Raw genomic sequence first — 21293 nt, forward strand, 5'->3', positions numbered from 1 at the left:
ACAAACAAACAACAACAACGAAAACGAAATTGTGCCAAAACAAAAGTACTGCTTTCAAGCTCTTATAAAGAAAAATATATCAATAGTCTTTAAAAATTATACAGGCTTCAAAAAACCAGTTTTTCATTCCATTAGACTTGTTATCAGTCTACAAGAAAGATGGCCATTCATTTTTTAAATTCAATAATGAACAGTTCATTGGATTTGCTACCCTTTGAGTGCCACAAGGATCATGCTCTCTTTAGGAAGCAGAAACAAAACGATCGAGACTTGAAAGGATATGTATCTTCTCTACGTTCTCTGAACATGGGAATGGCCCATTAACGTTTCCTATCCTGCACTCTCAGGCTGCAAATATATTTAACATTTTCCTTTCTTAATAGTACAAGGTAACATAAGTGTGTTCTAGAGTCCGCCTCCTGGCATTCCTAAGCATTAGGAGGCTTATGGCTGAAGTCGGCTGGCCAACATGATTCCCATGAGACAGCACCTCTCCCCATTAGGGAGAAGACAAGAAATGGCCTCTCTTTATTTGCACTAGAGTTTTTCAGAGCTCTGATGATGGCTGAAGTCTTTGAAGCAGATGTGCTAAATAAGTGAGAATCCAGTTCTATCCTCCTCTGGCACCTGTGACATTCTCTTGAGTGCCCACAAGGAGTGAGGTCAAATTTGCAGTTTAGCTGGAACTTTAAATGTTATAGAAAATTTTAATTATGCAACTTGTGCAAATGGATGGTTAAGACCAGGATTCATGTCTTGTACATTATGACCTCGTAGATTCATAGAATAGTAATGAATCTTAAAATATCATAAAATAGGGTTGATTTAATTCCAAGTCCACATAACCCTACTAGGATATAGTGTCTAATACATGGGTGCACACTGAATGTTCAGTGGTGAAAATGACATTTTCATGGAGTGCCTTAGAATGGAGAATTGGATTTTATTATTTTAGTCATATATACCATTGACTGGAAAACACACCAAATGTTTTACTGCTAAAGTATGGGAGCCTCAATGTTTAAAATGGAAGTTGCCTGGCACAGCGGCTCGCATCTGTAATCCCAGCTACTCCAGAGGCTGAGGTGGGAGGATCACTTGAGCCCAAGAGTTTGAGACCAACCTGAGTAGCCTAGCAAGACCCTGTCTCTAAAATAATAAAAAAAAAGGAAGTCAACATAATTGCATGCTGATCAAATCCCCTTAAGTGACTCCACATAGAGCACAGGCATTGACCAGCAATAGCTGCCAGGCAAACTTGCACTAAATTTCCTGCCTCCTATACTTAACATTTTGTATCATAAAACCGGTCTCTCCTACTAGGCACTCTTGGTTTCATGAAACTGTAGCTGTATAAGAATCTATGAAAGTCCTTCCCTCAGCTGCTTTGGTCAACTGGTCAACTCTTCTTTTGGGTTAATGCAAGGGCCCTTCTTTACCACACCAAATCCTATTTTAGTGGGCGCTCTGAGTAAACTTTTCAAGATGCAAATAAAGCCAAACCATTTGAGTTATTATTTAAATTGTCAGTGGCTTCTCTCCATCCACAGACTTAAATCCAAACTCTGACCTTGAAAAATCACTCCTCCATCTTCGTTCTAACCTTATCTGCTGCCACTGACTCTACGCTCTCTCAGCCATCCGTGTGTGTGCGTGTGCTGTTCCTTTACCTGGAATTGCCCCATCTGGCAAACTCCTATGTAGCTCTCAAGAGTCACCTTCCACTTCATCTTCTCAATGACGCTTTCCCTGAGTTGTCTTCCTGAGTAGTTAACTTTGTTCACACCTTTGTTCATAATGACAACGTTGTATCAATGTCCAGCCTCCCCCACACTCCCTCTGGACTGAACTCCTTGAATATGGGGCCCATGGATGGCCTCTTCATCTTTGTGGTCATCCCACATAGTACAGGGCTTGGTACATGGTGGCCACTTCAGCAAGATTTGACAGATGAATTAAAGCGTGACCATATGAGTGCCTCTCCAAGTGTCTCATTTGATAATGGGGAGAACTTGACTCTCAGTAAAGCCAGGCTAGGACCTGTTCTTTCCTTCCAACTCCAAGGGATCTCGACTCAATGCTTATAAGTATGCCTTGCAACTCTCCCCTCCCCCAACTCCCAGTCAAACCTGATAAAATGTTATCATTTTTGTATTGTTTTGTGCATACATTGGTATGTGCTGGTTTGGTTCTCAGAGCTAACTAATCTAGGATTAGCAGGAATGCGCACATTATAAAATTTTACTCATTGGAGAGCTTTATGATTTTTAATATTTACATGGAGGCCAAAATAAAATATGTAGGCCATAAATATGTTTTCTTAAGGTTTTGAAGTCCAGTTTGAAGTTTAGGGTATTTTTTTCTAACATTGATTGTTACTCTCCAAGAAAGGCTTATCTTATTGAATTGAATGGCATGGTTTGCAAATACTGACTTTAAAGAAAAGCCACAATGTACAGAACTGCATATTGTCTTAAAATCACTGTATTATGCACATTAAAACATGTCGCTTTCCTTTCCAGGGTGATTGCTTTGTTTGGTCAAATTGAAAGTCAGGTTTTCTATTTTGGCATTATGCCTTATTTCCCTAGACTAAATGAAATTGTTCCATTATAGCAAATAGACGCTTAGTAATGGTTTGATTCAAGTCTAATTGGGATGCTATTCTCAGAATATTTCACCATTCTGATCTTATTCCTCGATATTATATTTTCAAATAGAGACTGTGAGCTAGAATTGGGTTACAAGCCTTTAAGACTTGAGCAGCTGAAATCTCAGGAGAGTTTCAAACCAAGGACCAGTTTGAAGTATAAACGGTACTGCTTTCCTGCTGTCAGCAGGCGAGATTTAGCTCATTGCCGGTCCCCACAGAAATGAAACACTGAGAGAAATGTCTCCCCTGGGGTTTGGCCTCAACTCCTTTTGAGCTGGATGTGTAGTTTGGAGATTGATAAGCAAGTAACACTTAACATGGCTTCCTTCTTGTTTTTAAAATGGATTGCAACAAGAAGTCAACATCTCTTCTTTTTTTCTTTAAGGCTTCCTCACAGCAATGAGGCAAGAAGTGACCCGTGCCCACAAAGGCTGGGCACTGGACACTGTGACCATCCACAATGAAGTTCTGAGACAGACCAAGGAGGAGATCACGTCACCCCCTGGGGTAGGCATCGCTGGGCAATATAGCAAGGACTGTTCTGCAGACAGAGCTGAAATTTCAAGTTCTGCTTAAAACTGAGCTATGAGTGCCTTGATTAGGTCCGTTTGCTTTGCAGCAAGGGTTCCCTCTGCCACAACCAGAAGACCTCCCCTATCTGCCGGAGTGGAAGGTTAATGAATGACAAGGTCTAATGAGCTCTTAGAACTCCGCAGACTACCTTTCTACAAAATTAGAAGTTATACTTGTGTTTGCTAAAAAGGCTTTTTGGCTAGGTGCGGTGGCTCATGCCTATAATCCTAGCACCTTGGGAGGCTGAGGCAGGAAGATAGCTTCAGTCCAGGAGTTCAAGACCAGCCTAGGCAACACATGGAGACCCTGTCTCTACCAAAAACAAACAAACAAACAAAAAATAGCCAGTCGTGGTGGCACACATCTGTAGTCCCAGCTACTTGGGAGGCTGAGGTGGGAGGATTGCTTGAGCCCCGGAGGTCGAGGCTGCAGTAAGCAGTGATCACACCACCAGACTCCAGCCTGGGTGACAGAGTGAGACCCTGTCTCAATAAATAAATAAATAAGGCTTTTCTACACATATCCAGCTACTGCTATGGGCCACTCAAGATTCTACTATAGGCAGCAGAGACAAAGAGGACTAGCAGGTTGGAGCCGGGGGCCAGTTCCAGGGTGTCCCCTTTGAGCTTCGAGTGGAAAGGAACATGGCTGGGGGAAGAGCCCTCACTGCCTGGATGCTGATCTACTCAATGAATGTGGGCAAATTCTTTAACTTTTTTGAGTCTTCACATCTTCATCTGCAAAATGAGCGTGATAATTCAACCTTATTAAAGGTAGTTGTGGCCAGGCACGGTGGCTCACGCTTATAATCCCAGCACTTTGGGAGGCAGAGGCAGGAGAATCACTTGAGGTCAGGAGTTCAAGACCAGCCTGGCCAACATGGTGAAACCCGTCTCTACTAAAAATACAAAACTTAGCCTGGGGTGGTGTTGGGCACCTGTAATCCCAGCTACTTGCGAGGCTGAGGTGGGAGGATCGCTTGAATACAGGAGGCAGAGGTTGCAGTGAACTGAGATCCTGCCATTGCACTCCAGCCTGGGTGACAGGGCAAGACTCCGTCTCAAATAAATAAATAGATAAATAAATTTTTTAAAAAGGTAGTTGTGAAGATTTAAATGTGATCATTTAGGTGTGGTGCTGGACCCCACATAGAATCTCAATAAATCAGTCTTCCTTTCCCTTTCTCTGATTTTCATTCCCTCATTTGTCAAGTAAGGGGGCTGGACCAGATGATTTCCAAGTTCTAGCGAAGTTCTCTGCCACCTTATAACGAGGGCCGCCTTTCCTTCAGTTTCCAGTATTATCTTCCTCATTCCTGTCTGAGGCCTCACCAGAAGCACCTTAACCTCCAGGTTCCCACCAACAATCTCTTCTAGGCAGTTTCAAAATTCCACCAGCCTCTCCCCGTTATGCAATTCCAGAATTCCTTCCACATCTGTAGGCATTTGTTACTGCAGCATCCTGCTTCCTGGAATCAAAATCTGTGTTCCTTTCCAAGGCTGTCACAACGAAGTATCATTACAGTGGGTGGCTAAAACACCAGAGATCTATTCTCTCACTGCTTAGGAGGCCAGAAGTCAAATCAGGGTAGGACTGGTTTCTACTGGAGGCCCCGAGGGAAAGTCTTGTTCTCAGCCTCTCTCTTAGCCTCTGGTGGTTACTGACGATCTTTGGCTTTCCTTCATCATTACAATCTCCGCCTCCTTTCTCACATTCATCTGCATAGGTATATATATCTCTGTGTCCTCTCCTCTTACAAAGTTACCAGTCACATTGGATTTAGAACCTACCTTAATTCAGTATGTCCTTATCTAAACAATGTGTGCAAAGTCCCTATTTCCAAATAATTACATTCCAAGGTTCTGGGTGAACATGAAGTTTTGGGTGACACTATTCTATCTGCCACACCTTCTCACTGACTTTTTAAAGTTCCGAGGCTGAAAGCACCCTGGAGAGGGATACAATTTACCATACGATGGCTTTTAAGTGGTCCCATTATTCATGTAGTTCATTGTCACCCACAGAGTTAATGATGGTAACCGTAAGTCCTGATTTTCTGGGACTGCCCATGGTTTTACTGTCAAACCATGTGCCTCCGTTTTTGGTTCAAAAAATATGGTCCTCACATGGTGAGTCCACACGGGGGATTCCAGAAAACACTCTGCAACGAATCTTGCTGTCTTTTATTCTAATCGGCATTTACTTCCCCTGATCTGATCCTCACTGGAGATGGAAAAATGGTCACCATCCTCTACATTTATCTATTTGGTGAGCTGGCATGAGTGTTGGAGCCTCCCCTGTGATTCTCCTTCACCCTTTCTTTTTTTAGTGAATACATGTTCTGTGGCTCCCCACTGCCTACAGGATCCAGTTTAAACTCTTCAGCTTAGCACCCAGATCCTTCCACGGTCAAGCCCTAACTTCTTTTACAACCATTTAGCCCTCTGGTAAAGGAAATACTGGGGCTTTTCCGGCCAGCCCTGCCTTTCTTTGCAGTGTTACTCCTGCCTATGTTGCCTATGCTCTCGCCTTTGTCTTTCCAAACACAGCCCCCTGCTGCAAGGCCATCAAGGCCCATCAAGGCCATCCCCTCTACAGAGGCCCCTGAGCACTCCAGCCACAGGGACCTTGCCTCAGAAGTCACTGCCGTCACCCCCAGAACAGTTCTCCGGGCACTCCCAGTAACAAGTGTGTGCTGCTATTCAACTCATCTTAAAAAAAAAAATGTCTGCACCTATGCATCTTATCTCCCTGATTTAATGATGAGGACCCCCAGGGCAGGGCCTATTGTATGGGAGAGACACTGCGGAGGGTGGCTAGACGCCGCCGCTGCCATGCTTCCCCTGGCTCTACCATGCCTGACCTCTGGGGGTGCTCTGACTGTCCCATAGCTGGGCCTGGCTGTGGAAACCTCACTTCATCCTGTGGCTGAGATGAAGTTGAGACACAGGTTGGCTTGGCCAGTGGCAGGCTGAGATCCTACCTGACAGCAGCTCCAGATCCTGTTCCATGCTCCCACCTTCCACCAACTCAAACCAGACCTCTCAGAGACTTTCACCTCCATGTAGAGGTGATCTGGTGCTACTGGCTAAGCCTGTTGCTCAGGGAGGCCACCCCCACACTTAAATAACTAATAACAAACATGAACATTTCTATAGCACTCATAGCCTCAACACAGGCTGCAGGAGAAAACTGGGCTTAGTATTTCACGAATGCAATATGCCGACGGTGCCTTCCTCCCTCTGGTAGTGTTTTAAGACTGGTGTGTGTTTTACTTCCAAACTGACAGCCTTTATGACACTAATTTTGCAGCACCTAGTTTAAAAAATAAATCCTATTACCTTATGCTTGACTCTTCCAGGAAGGTGTGTATATTTATGGGCTCTATATGGATGGAGCAGCCTGGGACAGACGGAATGGGAAGCTCACGGAATCCACCCCCAAGGTACTCTTCGCGCAGTTACCCGTGCTCCACATCTTTGCCATTAACTCCACGGCACCCAAGGACCCCAAGCTGTATGTGTGTCCTGTTTACAAGAAACCCAGGCGAACTGATTTGACCTTCATCACTGTGGTATATTTGCGAACAGTGTTGTCCCCGGATCACTGGATCCTGAGAGGAGTGGCCCTTTTGTGTGACATCAAGTAAGTTCATTTCCATCTGCTGAGGGCACCAGAAGCCACATAGACAGCCTGTGCTGTTGAGGGACTCAGTGATGTGCGTGTCTTTTCTCCCCAATAATTACTTAATTACCCTTTCTAAATTAAAAAGTTGATGTTCTCAAGTTGCTGATGTGTGTGTGTGTTTTCCTCACATATCAATGTTCAAAAAGATCCCTCTAAATGAATGTTTTTTATTCTGGGAAATCATATTTCATTTCGATTACTTTTTAAAGATAAAACCCTGTCTGGATGTTAGAATACTTTGGAAGCTCTGCATTTTAAAAATGTTGAAAGTGTTGGTATGTGACATCCTAAAAAGAACCTAGTAGTTGAAAACTTTTCCCTCAAGTAGGTACCAGTTTCCCTTGAATACAATCTAGCCATGTCTCTGTTTGTGTTCACGTGTTATCTTTTGTTCTTTTGAGTTTGGTATTCTCTCTTTGCTTTGGAAATGGAAACTGAAGAGATCCAGCCAGTACTCCTTAGTAGTACAGCTGTTCAGTATGAAGTGTTTAAGACAGAAAATCCACTGGGATGGCCGTTCTTGTGATGGATTTTAATTTTATTTTATGTTGTTTTATTTTAATTTTTACTGCTTTTGAGGCCCAGAGAGCTTAGACTCTCCCGCTCTCCCTCCCAACTCCGATTCTGCAGGAGATAATGAAACACATTTCTAGGCAGCAAATGGAGAAGGGAAAAACAAACCCTATCAAATGAAATTAGGTTACATGCTGAATGTCTTAAAAAGCAAAGTCTTTAAAAAGTGAAGCTATTTCTTATTCCGTAGCTAGTCTAAAACTCAGTTTGAACCTTGATTTCCTGCTAAAGGAAATTGTCAATTTAACAAAACAGATGGGGTCCTATACTGAATGCTCATGCGGCTTCAGGACAGTGAAGAAGTGTCTTCACCAGTCTTCCCATCAGAATCCTTGCACCTGCCCGCAGCTAAATGAATGAGCTTCATTCCTTCGGTCTATTCTGAAGGAGGGAATGTTTCAAGTTGCCTTGTTTCCCTCTCATCCTTCTGCCACCTTGATCAGAGATGCTGATGACAAACAAAGCCAGGCAACCAAGCAATAGCCCAGGTAAGCTTTACAGAAAATACCCCAGAGAAAACTCTGCCACAGTCTAGTGTACTTTCAAACAGTAGAAAACACATTATGAAATGCATATTGAAGCAGTGGCCTCTGGTATTTTCCTGATATTGATTCAATGTCAAAACCATAGAACTGCAAAAAAAGTAAATGCAGTTTTAAAAATAAAGTAGCCAAGCCCCTGGCCCCAGTGTTTCAGCACTTTCCTTGGCCAATACATACACTAAAGTAAGGATGGCATTCTCGAGAAAGAATGTCCTCCTGAAGTGAAGGTAGAATTTGGAAGCACCTGTCAGTCTGGGTAGACACAGAAAGTTAAGCACCATGACATTATAGCAAACCATGCTGCATGTTCCTAAATCAGACACACATGTTTTATTGATAGCCCTGTCCTGCTGCTAAAACAACTGAAGGCAAATGCATAGTCGAAATGCCTGGATATCATGATAGGTTTTCCAAGAATAACAGTTATGTTCAGTGTTCTCTAGTGACTTGAAAGCTCATGGAAAACTGGGAAAAGAGGTGAAGAAGATGTAAATCTGGCAAAGATCATTGATCAGATCAGTTAAAGTCACACATGTGCTATTTCCTGGGAACTCTCTGCTGTTGCTGGTTACTTTGCACTGTGTCAACATAGAAGAGAGAGAGAGAGAGATGGGCATTAAGGTCCAGCAAGGATGGGCACCAGGCACCCGGGCAGAGCTTCAAAATGGTCTTCTTTCTGGTCAATGCTTCTTGGCTGTCCCTAGTTCTGCCAGGGTCCAGTTCTGCTTTCTTTCTCTAGGCCCAGTAAATGGTTTCCTTGGACATTTTAATTGACATTAATTGAAATTCCATAAGCACATAACCATTTTCTCTGCAAAATTGTTGCTCTTTCACTAATTACATAATTTGCCCCCCTTGAGTCAGGGAGACCTGGTGCGCATAAAAGAGCAAAGGATAGAGGACGAAATGATTAAACCAATGAAGCTGGGAGAGAAGCAAAGTAATTGTTCTTCTTCCTTGGAATCAGTCCACATCTTCTCATTTTGCTCTTGGCAAAATGAGCAATGAGATTTATACCTTCCTTGATTCAAAATGTTCCTTTACTTTGGACTTTGCATAAAAATAAGACCAAAAGAACGTGTAGAGAGATATATCTTCCTAAAGGGATTGGTTTTGTGGATGATGTTGCATGAACGAGCCACCATCTCTGCCACCAGAGACCTCAGATGAATAGGGGACTCACCGTAATTGGAGGTGCAAGGTGACTCAGGGCCATGGGTGAAGTTCGAAGGAATGGTGAAGGAAACTCAGGGTTGAGGATGAACTTGAAGACAAGGTAGAATTTCAATTGGGTCTTCAACTTTTCATAGATATTACCAACACAGTAGATGGGTATGTTCAAAGGAAGGGAGCAGCATGAGGGAGAGAACAGTCTAAAGGTGGGAAACCTCATGGAACGTCCAGAGACAGAAGATGGAGCCTTCGATGAGTTTCCATTGCCTGGAATGTACTCTGCAAATACCCAAGCCCTCTAGGAGCTGGCCTCAAACAAAATTTCTGCTTTATCACCCATCCCACCTCTCAACCTGCTCAATTGCTTCTGCTACTCTGACTCTCTGATGTTCTTGATGTTCTCTGAAAAAATCACACACATTTTCACCATCCTTTGATTACCTTATCAAAGAAAACCCTCTTGTGTGGAACAACTGGAAGTTTCATACATGGCTGTGGAGGCACTGTCAAATAGTACAACCATTTTGGAAAACACTGGTTGGGTAGTTTCTTAAGAGTAAAACATGTAGTTACCATATGACCCAGACATTTCGCTGTCAGGTATTACCCTAGAGAAATGAAAGTGTATGTCCATACAAAGACATACATACATTCCAGTGCTCATAGAAGCTTTATGGGAATAATCAACAATTGGAAACAATACAAATGCCCATCAACAGGTAAATGAATGAAAAAAATATGGTATATACCTGCAATTGAATACTGCTCTGCAAGAAAAAGGAACAAACTATTGATGATGCACACTAAAGCTGGATGAATCTCAATTATGCTGAGTGAAAGAAGTCAGACCAAAAAAGGAGTACATAATGTATAATTTTGCTTATGTAAAATTCTAGAAAATGCAAATTAACCAAAAGTGACAGAAAGCAGATCAGAGCTTGACTGGGAAGGAAGGGAGCAGGAGAAAGAGGTTACAAAGGGGCAGGAGAAAATGTTGGAAGGTGAGGAACAGATATGTTCATTTTCTTGATAGTGGTCATAGTTTTATGAGTGTCAAAACTTATCAACTTGTACACTTTAAATGTATGCAGTTTATTGCACTTCAATTATACATCAATAAAGCTTTAAAGAAAAGCTCTTCCCATAGCACCTGATCCTTTCTTCACCTTCCTTGAGGATTTCTACGACCCCTTGCTCCTCCCCCAGGCAAGATTCATTGCACTTTCTGCATTTTGGTTGCAACTGTGTTTAGTAATCTGGGTTGCAATCCTAGAATTTTAATGCAAGGAGTTAATTACATGCGTCTATCTCCCCATTCTATCGTGAACTTTTGGAAAGCAGAATCTGGCTTTTGAGCACCCTAGGAAGTGTTGACTGAATGACAGAATGAATGGACAGCAAGTAACCCCAATTTGACTGGTAAATGTAGGCAAATGATGGGGAAGGAGGGAACACCAGGTGCGAGCCGTGTTGGGAGGGTCTAGAGTGCCACGAAGGACAGTAGGGAGTCACTAGTGGTTCTGGACTGCTAAAGGAATGGAAGTGAGTAGGTCAGCAAGAAGGCTTCTAGACCAAAATCAAGAAAATGAGTGTTGGAACTACAGAGATGACAGTTAGAATGGAAGCAAAGTAAGGCATTTGAAAGATGGTATGGAGGTAAAATTTGGGGACTCAGGAACTGAGCCTAGATGAAGAATAGTCAGAAAGGGTCTAAAGTTAAGGCAGTTTATAGACTGGGGAGTCTAGCTGGATGTTTCCTGTATCATTAAAATTTGGGGAAAAGAGCTATTTTGCTAGCCCTGTGCTTATAAATAGCTGCCAGGGTCTCTGAAGAGAGACTTAAATATCTGTGTGCTCACCATTGCTTCCAGTGAGGTCCGTGAGTTAGTCATAATGTAGTGTACCTATTTGCCAGGCATTGGTCTAAGCACTTGATGGGAATTAATTTATGTAATCCTTGCACCAACCCCATGAAATTAATACTGATATTATCTCCGTTTCACAGAATAGGAAACTGAGGCACAGAGAAACTAAACAACTTGCCCAAGTTTTCACAGCTAGTGAGTGACAGAGCTGGGATGAACATAGGCTTAGGGCTTCTGATGTACTTTGTAAGACAATACTGGGTTTTTAAAAAGCCACAGTCCAAAGGCATGAACCATTAAAATTCATAATTGTGTATAGAAAATAATATTATCTGTGTTTCTCTGACTAGTTAATTTGAACACCTTTCATTACCTAAATGGACAGAAAAATGTGCATAGAAGAGAGATTATAAGGCAAATATCAGCATTCGTGTGATATGCAAATAAATATATTTAAAATTCATGGATTTTGGAGATAATTGGTTGATTCATTTTAACGTGCTTTTTCTGGGCTTTCTTGAAGACTCTATACCAGTAGCTCCATTGCATGGTAACCAGAAGGAGCATGGCTGGAGAATTTTGCCCTGAACTCCAAGTGAGAAGACATGGGGTTTAGTCCTGAGACACAGGGCCCGTGCAGGGCTGCTACCTTGTCCACATGAAAAAGAAGAAAAAATAACTAAAATGTTATTTTCAAGAACACAATTCAGCAAGGGATAAATGGGAGCAAAAGTGTAAAAAATAATTCACTATCCTAAACGAAGAAAAAAACTTAAGGAACTATGGAGATTGTTTCCACTTAAAATGCCAAAAAAAAAAAAAAAAAAAAAAATCATAGTTAAAGTAACTCAGTGACTTAATCCAGGGTATCTAATAGAATCTCCAATGCTGTCTTTTTTAAAGGTTTTAGAAAAATAATCCTACTTTAGATATAAAAAGATGCCACATGACAACACTCTAGGTATAGTTGGGATATATAGCATAAATCCAGAAGTATGCACTAATATTGAATGAATGCAGATACCAAGGGTTTTCCAGGGCTATGACAAACACTTTGGCTTATGTGCCTTTTCTGTATTTGACAAAAAATTATCTACTCATTAAAAACACTAAAAGCTTTGTCCCCTCCCTCTACCCTCTCTGTCTTAGGTGAGGTTCTCTGGAAAAAGCCTCTGAGATGGAGATCTACATAGAGGAGGTTTCCTGGAAACAGTTTTTAGGAGCATCACTCTCGGGGGAGTGAAGGAGGCAGGACAGGGCAGAGGGAGAGGTTGGGCTGCGATGCAATCACAGCAAAGGCCTCGGCCACCCCTGGAGTTATGGAGCAGGAATGTGCCCCATGGGGTGAGGGGGCATGGGGGCCGGACCGAGGCGGCCAGGCAGCTGTGAGCCAGCACTTCTGGCAGCTGGGGAGGACAGCCTGGGATCTGAAGGCGTCCATGTCCTGCCTTTCTTCCTCCACACTCTTATCTTCTTTCCCCACCTCCTTTAATTTGAAAGCAAATCATGAACATACTTTTCCTTGCTTCCTCTTTATGCTTTCCTCAGAGGATCTTAACAACTTAAATCAAGAGTGTTTTTGACACCTGCACACAGACTCCATATCCCTGAAATGTAGAGAGCTTTCCAGAATGTCTGAAATGGTGGGCGAGACACCGGAGGGACATGTGGTTTCTGTCCTGTCTGAGAGGCTGGGAAAGAGGGGGTCCCTGGCTGAAGGAGTCCCCAGGCTGAGCCCAGTGACCAGATATATTTTGAAGAGACCTCCAAGTGCAAAGACAACTGAAACCTGAAAGTCTCCATTTACTTAACCGCCGTTTTTCTCAGAGTCATGAACTTCCTCACAACTTTTGAGGGATAGAGCTGTATTTTGCCTTTGAAAAATTACTTTTGTGTCTTCAGCAGGTGGAAAAAAAACTAGTCAACTCCGTCGTTTCTATCTTCCAGCATCTGGCTTTGACTGCAGATAGGAACCAAGGTTTTGAACACTCAAGTCTTGATTTACATCCAACCTTCTAAGATGAACATAAATACTTTGGAGTAATGCTTAAGAAATGAAGCGGTTCTGTCTACCCTGAATCAATACCAATTCCTTACAGAAGCTCTTGGCTTATAGAAGTTTACCCTAACCCACTCCATTCTCCCCAAAAACAAACTGGAGAGGAGGAGCTCACAGTTGATTCCAGTCCTCCGGGACTTGCAAGATCACCCTTCTTGGGAATGTGGGGTGTGACAGGGTGACAGTGTTACCGTTGTTTCTTTATAAGCTGCTTTGATTGAACAGGTGTCCTCAGGGATTGTGGAAATTCCTCTTCACACATGTGCTGTGCCAGCATCTCCCTGTTTCTCCTGACAGAGCTGCCTCTCCTCTCATTCTCACCCAGGATGAGACCGGTTCATTAAAGCACCTCCTCTCTATTTCCAGGCAAAATCCCCACCTGACCTGGTGCAGGGATTTGATGCTTGAGCCTCTGACTCCCCCGCATCTTCACAGCTTCTTCAAGATGGGGGGCTATGAATGCGAGGGCTCTGTCCCTATCTCCCAGATGACAAATCCATGGGCGTTTCTGTCACTGGAACCTCAGCCTCCTCAGACATGTGAGTGGGGATGTCAACCTGTGTCTGGGGGATAAGGACACCCATCTGTCATTTGTGGTTTCCGTGTGGTCCTTTCTGATTATGCAAACCCTTTCCTTTCCATTGTTCCTCCTCTATTGTCCCCCTAAAGGACATCCGGTGTCCCTTCATGATAAGAACCTGAATGAGACAAATAGAAAATGCTCTTTCCCCTCCTCCTCCCTCTCCCCGTCTCCCTCTGTCTCTTTCTGTCTCTGTGTGTCTCCTGTGTGAGTGTGTGTGTCTGTCCCTCTCTCTCTCCCCAACCCCGCTCCCTCCAGAGCTGATAACTAGCTCTTTGGTTTTTAGCTAGACTACGTCAGAAGCTTTGTCTATTATGTGTCATCCCCTCTCTTGGGGAAAGCAGTCACTTTTAGTTTTTTTCCATGTTTATGGAATTTTTTAGAGTAGACTTGCCCTTTCTGCCTGGTCTGCTTTCTTTGGAAGCCCACACACCAGTCCTCGGCCACCAGCAGCCCACTGTGGAGTTCCCTGGTGGGCCCTGGATCCTGCATTCCCCTCAGGGCCCTCCTCTGCCCATGGAACACTTGGCTGTGGGTCAGCTGGCCCAGAGGTTGACTTCTCATCAGGCCCTGTCCTGCCCCTCATGCCCACCTTTCCACTCTGCCCTAGGGCTCCTGGGACTGATGCCTGCAGGAGGGAGGAGGGAGGTTGTGCTCACGCTTCATTTGCTCACATCACTGACTCTGGGAGCCAAGCCAGGCGAGAGCAAGGGGGCCCCACCAGCCCCAGACGGCACCTCTCTCAGGACCAATCTGTAATGTTTCTCCATTCTCTTCCTCCTGTCCTGGAGGAGGGACGTGCTCACTGGGGGAAGCAGAGGGCACACGTGGGAAAGGGCCAGGGGGCTGCCATGCCTTTTCTCATGACATCCTTCTAACAGCCCCGGAAAGGCAAGATGGCACCAGCCTTGCATGCCATACCACATGTCCCCCTAAATGACGTGTGTGAGCGTTGCCCTTCTTCTCGAGGAATAGTCTGGGTTCTTCTAACACTCAGAGTTGCCTTTGCTTCCAACATCTTTTTGGGAAACTCTGACTTGACTGACACATAATGGGCAGCATCTGCCACAGCCAGCCACATGGAGCTCAGCCCACTCCTCACGCCATTCTCATCAGGGTGTATATGTCTCTGGTCAATTTATGTATTAATTTGCCACTTGGTGCATAATATTCAGCACTGAGATAAAAACAAATAAGCCATTCCTATGAGGAATTGATTTTCCCTTCCACATCTGTTCATGAAGATATAAATCTAAAGTTTTGGTACTTTAAAAGCCTCCAAATGCAAATATAATCTAAAATTACTAGGCTTTGAAATTGGGCCTCTATGTCAAAAAATGTTTATAGACCCGGTCCCTGGAGCCTGACTGCTCATCTTCTGCCTCCAGGCCCCGAAGGCATTGGTCACCTCTCGAGGTCCTTTCCGATTCATTGCAACAAAATGGAATGGTGCTGCGTGCCTCCTGTGCACTGTCAGCTCTGTACGCAGCCTTAGGAGAGATGCAAGAACCACCACGGCATGGACCCTGCCCCCAGATAGGCAAGACAGCAGAGAACATAAACTACACATGAACAGCCATCATGTAAGGCAGAAAGTGGTCATTGCCCTAAAGACGAAGTGACATGGTGGGAACACAGAGGAGAGAGACTTGACTTTCTTTTGAAGGATCAAGGAAGGCCTTTGGAGAAAGTAGATTTCAGGTGGAGCCATGAAGGATGGATGGGATCTGACCAAAGCAAATAAGGGAGCAGAGCATTCTAGGAGAGACAGCAGGAGCTGAGGCCAGAGGTGCACAAAGGCGGGCAGAGCTTAAACCAGGAGAAAGTGTTTGGTGTGGCTGCAGCACAGGACACATATCACCATGGAGGTGCATGAATGTTGTGGGCATGACCCTGATTTCCTTCTATCTAGATGACATTTTGCAATTTCCTATGTTCTTTTATGCACATTATCACATTTGATTTTCACAACAATTGTGTAAGTAGGCACTAGAAGGGATGTTCATACAGATGAGAAAACTGAGACTCAGAAAGTTAAGGTGCTCTGCCTTAGGGGACAAAGGAGAATAGCAGAAGACCAGGATGAGAACTCAGGTTTTCCAACACCCTGACCAGGGCCTTTACCCTAAACCAGGCAATGGCAGGAGCCTGCGAGAGAGCCTACCCCACAGTTATTTCCCTTACTGTGTGTTTGTGGGTCTTTGTTTGTTGGCTTGCTTTCAGGTTTGTTCACTGATTGTTCCCATGTAAAGGCACCATGTGGTGGCCATTCCTGGATGCTATGATGTAGGTCATTGTATTCACCATAGGGAGACTTGGGGAACAGTCTCTTTCCCGAAGTTAGCTCTATAAGTCTTGGATGTGGCATCAAAGGCACAGAGCTGGCAGCACTGTGTCACCATGCAGAGCACTGTGTGGGGTTTGCTGATCTTGTCCCCTGGTAGTCACCCTACACCAGGCTGATGGAGAGCATGGCAGGATGATGGTCCTGCAGACAGCAATGAGTAACTCCTTGGGCCACTCAACTCCCAGACTGACATTATCGTTGCAGTACCTTATGGTGACAATCACTTTGAACCTGATCCACCGGCCAGCCTCGGGCTGCTTTTTCACAAACATGAGCTTTAGAACATTGTCCTTGAGGGGCACCCCCAGGAGAAAGTCAGTGACCTCCAACTCCTTGATGGGCAGAGATAAGAGATAGACCTTCAGGGATTTGATCTTCATGTCCTTGACCTGGCAAGGTGACTTGGTGATGGAGCCCCACTCCTTGTTCTAGACTTGCATCCACAAGATCTGGAGTCTCAGTCTTGATGTTGACCATAGCCAAGACCCCAGCCACAGCGGAGCTGCCAGAGTCTCCCCATTCCAGGGCCCTAAGGTTCTCTGGCATCATCAGAAAACTGTGCATTTTCATATCACAAAACTGCCATGCTTGGAATTAATTTTGTGAGCCCACTTCCCTTAGGAGCCCCCCTGAGAGGACCTGAAAGGTGGGGGATTAGACATCTGAGCTATTAGGTACTGGGTAGGCTCATCAGCTTTGTTTGCTATCCCGTTTGGCAAATGAGCCAGAAACCAGAGCATCACCAAGTGCATTGGAGGCGACGGCTTTCAGAACGGAGAAGGAAGTAACTCAAGCTGGTTTTGCAACTGGTTCCTTGGAAAATGACACCTGCTGGGCAAAGCTGCAAGTCCACCTGAGGCCAGGTCTAGAGGTCAGACCAGAGCAACAGAGGGAAATTCCGAGCTTCCCTCAACTATACGCCAGCTTTAAATTCTGATGTGTTGCCACATCACAAGTCCCATGGGACTGAGAGAAATGACCTGGGGCGGGAATGAAATCTTTTGGGCTGTGAGCCTATGGAGGGGTAGGAGACATCTGCAGGCTCAGTCCTACGTGGCTGCCCCTCCAGCTGGATTCTGGATGTGACTCGTAAGGTCCAAGGTAGCTGGAGATGACCACTGAGCCCACACTCAGAAAACAAAGGCATGGTGGTGCTGGCTGTTAAGAGGAGTTGACCCAGAAACATTCAGATTTTCCATTTTTTGTTTGTTTTCTTTTATTTGGGAGAGGGGAATGAGTGGGTTATCAAATTCCCTTTATGTGGAACCAGGGGAGGTAATTTTGTCTAGCCTGAGTGTGGTGAGTGAAAGGGAGACCCAGAAGGCTCAGAGACAAGGGTCGGCCTGTTGCCTGGGATCCTGCCTACCCTAGATCTCCTCCTTCCTTGCCTGGGGGACTCTGAGGCAGCTTTACAGTGATCTTTACTCAGCGCTGGTGCTAATCCTTGTCCCTGAAAGCCAGCAGCAGCTTCCCCACTCCTGGCTCCAGGGCCATTCTTTTCAGAGAAAATTCGGGTGCCTGGCTGGCCTCTTTTCCTCCCTATGAAGGTCTGAGGGGCAATGAGGGGAACAGCTGGGACAGTTTCTGGGAAGGAGGCTGCTTGGGCCAGTCAACGTGTTAGTCTGAGGAAACCTTTTATTTCAGACAAGGGTTAACATTGGTTTCATTTCTCATTTTGGTCTCAGTGGGTTTCTCAGTCGTGCCGGAGGTGATGAAAGGTGACAGTGAGAAGGCCTCGTGTGACACTTCTTTTTCATTTGATTTTCGAATGTGTGAAATTTGGTACTTTTCCTCCTTACCCACAAGAGCTTTAATTCTGTGAAGGGGCAGTGTGGGCTCTGTCATAACACCTCCTCCCCAGCTCCCCACCTTTCCTCCAGAGAAAAAGGCAGACAAGTGGGGAAAGCTGGGGCCAGATGGACAAGAACAAATGAATCTACTCCCCTGACCCAGAAGCCACGGCCACACGGACCCAGAATCCTTTTTCTGACCCTGTAATTCATTGAGTAAGGTGAAGGGAGTAGGAAAGGAGGAGATGGCCCAGAGTGAGGAACTTCATTTACTTAATTGCCCCTACATAGAGGGAACCTTCAGCAGCCCCTCTGCCTAGACTAACTGGCCCTGCCCCCAGATAAGCTCAAGGATACATGCCACTGGGCTTGTCTGGGTGGGCTGACTGCAATGACAAACAGCCCCAAATCTTGATGGCCTAACAAACTACAATCTAACATGAGTTGGCAGGAGGCTTTGCTCCACACAGTCATTCATGGACCCAGGCCCCTTCTGTCTTGAGGTTCCATCATCCCTTGGGGCTTTGGCATTCTCCACTGACCATATGTGTCCAACATGGTAGATGGAGGAAGAGAGGGTGTGAAAGGTCTTATGGGCCCAGCCTGGAGGTGGCCTGTGTCACTTTTCTCCACATTACCTTGGCCACCCTAAACATCAAGGGAACCTGGGAATGTGGTCTTGATGTCTTATAGGTTGAGTTATCACTCACCAGCAAAAGATATCTTGAAATCCTAATTTCCAGTACCTCAGAATATGACCTTATTTGGAAATATGGTCTTTACAGAACAATCAAGTTAAAATGAGATCGTTAGATGGTCCCTAATCTGACTGGCATTTTTATACAAAAGAGAAATGTGGGCACAGAGGGATGACCATGTGAAGACAGGGAGAAGGCCACCCACAAGTCCAGGGATGTCTGAGGCTACCAGAAGCAGGGAGAGAGGCAGGCAGAGTCTCCCTCATGGTTCTTAGATGGAACCAACTTTGCCAACACTTTGATTCCAGACTTCTGGCCTTCAGAACAATGAGACAACAAATTTCTGTTGCTTAAGCCACGCAGTTTGTGGGACTTTGTTATGGCTGCCCCAGGAAACTAAAATACACTGTATGCTCGGATGTGGGGAACATCCAGCCAGCTGTGCTGTGCAATCTCCTTGTCTGAAAAAAAGAGAACAGGTGGCTGTTAGCACAATAGCTACCATCTTCGTTGATAGGTACTTTCTGGTTCTATGACTGTTGCCAAACTTCTCCATCCATGACTCCCTCCCTCCCCTGGGTTTTCTGTCACCTTCTCCCCACTTCTGATACTAATCCCTCCCAGGAGAGAGCACAGGAGCCCAGTCATTTCTGGCTGGAGCCCCCATGTGGAGAAAAGAGAGGAACTTTGCCATTCTCATCTCATTTTTTTTCTCTTCTTTGGTCCAGAGTTGTACAAACCCTTCCAGCACCTTCCTAAATGACCTTGAGCAAAACCCCTGACTCTTGTGAGACTCAGTTTCCCTCCCAGTAAAGTGGGTGTGATCCCACTGAGTTCTTTCGCAACAGAAAAGTCAGTTATAAAAATGATGCTGTAACGCTTCAGAAAAACAGCGTGCTGCATCCGCCCACAAGAGTAGTAATCACTGTAGCTCAAGAGGTTGTAAATTCTCCACAGCTGACTGTTGGGAGCTGGACAGGACCCAGCACCTGGTGACCTTGGCTGGCTTAGTAAATGGGGGGCAGCGATGGTGCACCACAGAGGAAGGGACCCTTTGCCCTGGCAGACCTCCTCCCCATCTAGACTTGGGGGATCTGACTGTAGCCACCTGAGCCAGGAAGTGATGTTCTGCACCAGAGCCCCTGGGCATTAGCAGCTGTACTTGCTGCCTGGATGAGACCTGGCACAGCTGGTGCACCACAGCAAGGAAGACAGAGGGCTGTGGGGAATAACAGTGGTGTTAACACTGCCATTTACTAGGACTTATTTGTGCCAGGTTCTGGGCAAGTGTTGCTTCTGATAGTCAAACTATCCTGCAAGGTGACAAATGTGGGATGTGGAGTTAGTGTGTGGGTCTGTGGGGGTTTGCATCCAGGCTCTCCTGGGCTGTCTCAAGCCATCTCACGCTAGTTACCTAAGTGCACTGGGAATCAGCATCCTTATTGGTAAAATTGGGGTAAAAATGATCCAGGCACGGTGGCTCACCCCTGTAATTCCAGCACTTTGGGAGGCCGAGGTGGGCGGATCACGAGGTCAGGAGTTGGAGACCAGCCTGGCCAACATGACGAAACCCCATCTCTACTAAAAACACAAAAATTAGCCGGGTGTGGGGGTGGGCGCCTATAATCCCAGCTACTCAGGAGGCTGAGGCAGGAGAATCGCTTGAACCCCGGAGGTGGAGGTTGCAGTGAGCCAAGATTGTGCCCTTGCACTTTGGCCTGGGCAACAGGAGCAAAACTCCATCAAAAAAAAAAAAAAAAAAAGATCCCACTCTACAACTCAGGGTTGCTCCCAGGGCAGAGTCTGAGAAGAGAAGCAGGAGGTGGAGGGGTGGAGCCCTTACCTAAAGAGGCATCCTCTCATGACACCCTCCTTTGCCCCCAGGACTTGCTGGCAGCCAGGTTCTCCTGGCAGAAGGTGGATTCCTGGCCCACTGCTGAGGCCTCTGCCTTCTCTCAGCAGCAGATCTTCAGACTGTCTGGCAAGGGCCAGCCTGAGGGCGATGGTGAGCATTAGATGAAATAACACATATAACGCTCCTAAAACAGTGCCTGGCTCAAGGCAAATGCTCGGTAAATATTGGTTCTTATTATTGGACCCATTTTATACCAAGGCTTAGTGCTACTAAGGATACACAGTAAGTGACTGAGATGGATTTGACTGTTAGACTGTAAAATCTGTGTTTAGGTATGTGTGTGCATGTGTGTTTATATCAGGCTGAAAAAATGCTGGCTCTTTCCTCATCTCATCACTCAGAAGATGAATGTGGTCTTGAACTTTGGGAAGTAAATGAGTTTCTTAGGGACATGGAGCTTGGAAAGAAACCTGAACTATGTGTGCAAGAGATACCTGTCCTGACAGGGCTCAGTGACTCATGCCTGTAATCCCAGCACTTTGGGAGGCTGAGGTGGGCGGATCACTTGAGGCCAGGAGTTTGAGATCAGCCTGGCCAACATGGTGAATCCCTGTCTCTACTAAAAAATACAAACATTAGCTGGGCATGGTGGCATAAGCTTGTAATTCCAGCTGCTTGGGAAGCTGAGGCACGAGAATCGCTTGAACCCAGGAGGTGGAGGTTGCAATGAGCTGAGATTGCACCACTGCACTCCAGACTGGGCGACAGAGCCAGACTGTGTCTAAAGAAAAAAAAAAAAAGAAGAGACACTTATCTTTTCTAGCAATTCCCTCTCCTTCCCTGTTCTTCACTCCACTCTACGACCTCCCTGTCTCTCTTTTCCTTCTCTCCCTCCTGT

At 45.3% G+C, this 21293-nt stretch overlaps 1 protein-coding gene across 1 annotated transcript in view; it reads left to right on the plus strand.

The window, feature by feature from the left end:
* The window catches only part of DNAH8 (dynein axonemal heavy chain 8), a 333448-nt gene extending 326440 nt beyond the window's left edge, over positions 1-7008 (plus strand). The window contains 2 exon segments of the mRNA XM_017870032.1: positions 3039-3160; positions 6588-7008. Coding sequence (XP_017725521.1) covers positions 3039-3160; positions 6588-6875 — 410 coding nt within the window. The 3' untranslated portion in view covers positions 6876-7008.
* Positions 7009-21293: the final 14285 nt, after the last annotated feature.

The sequence above is a fragment of the Rhinopithecus bieti genome, unplaced genomic scaffold, assembly GCF_001698545.2.
Source record: "Rhinopithecus bieti isolate Rb0 unplaced genomic scaffold, ASM169854v2 scaffold_4553, whole genome shotgun sequence".
Classification (NCBI taxonomy): Eukaryota; Metazoa; Chordata; class Mammalia; order Primates; family Cercopithecidae; genus Rhinopithecus; species Rhinopithecus bieti.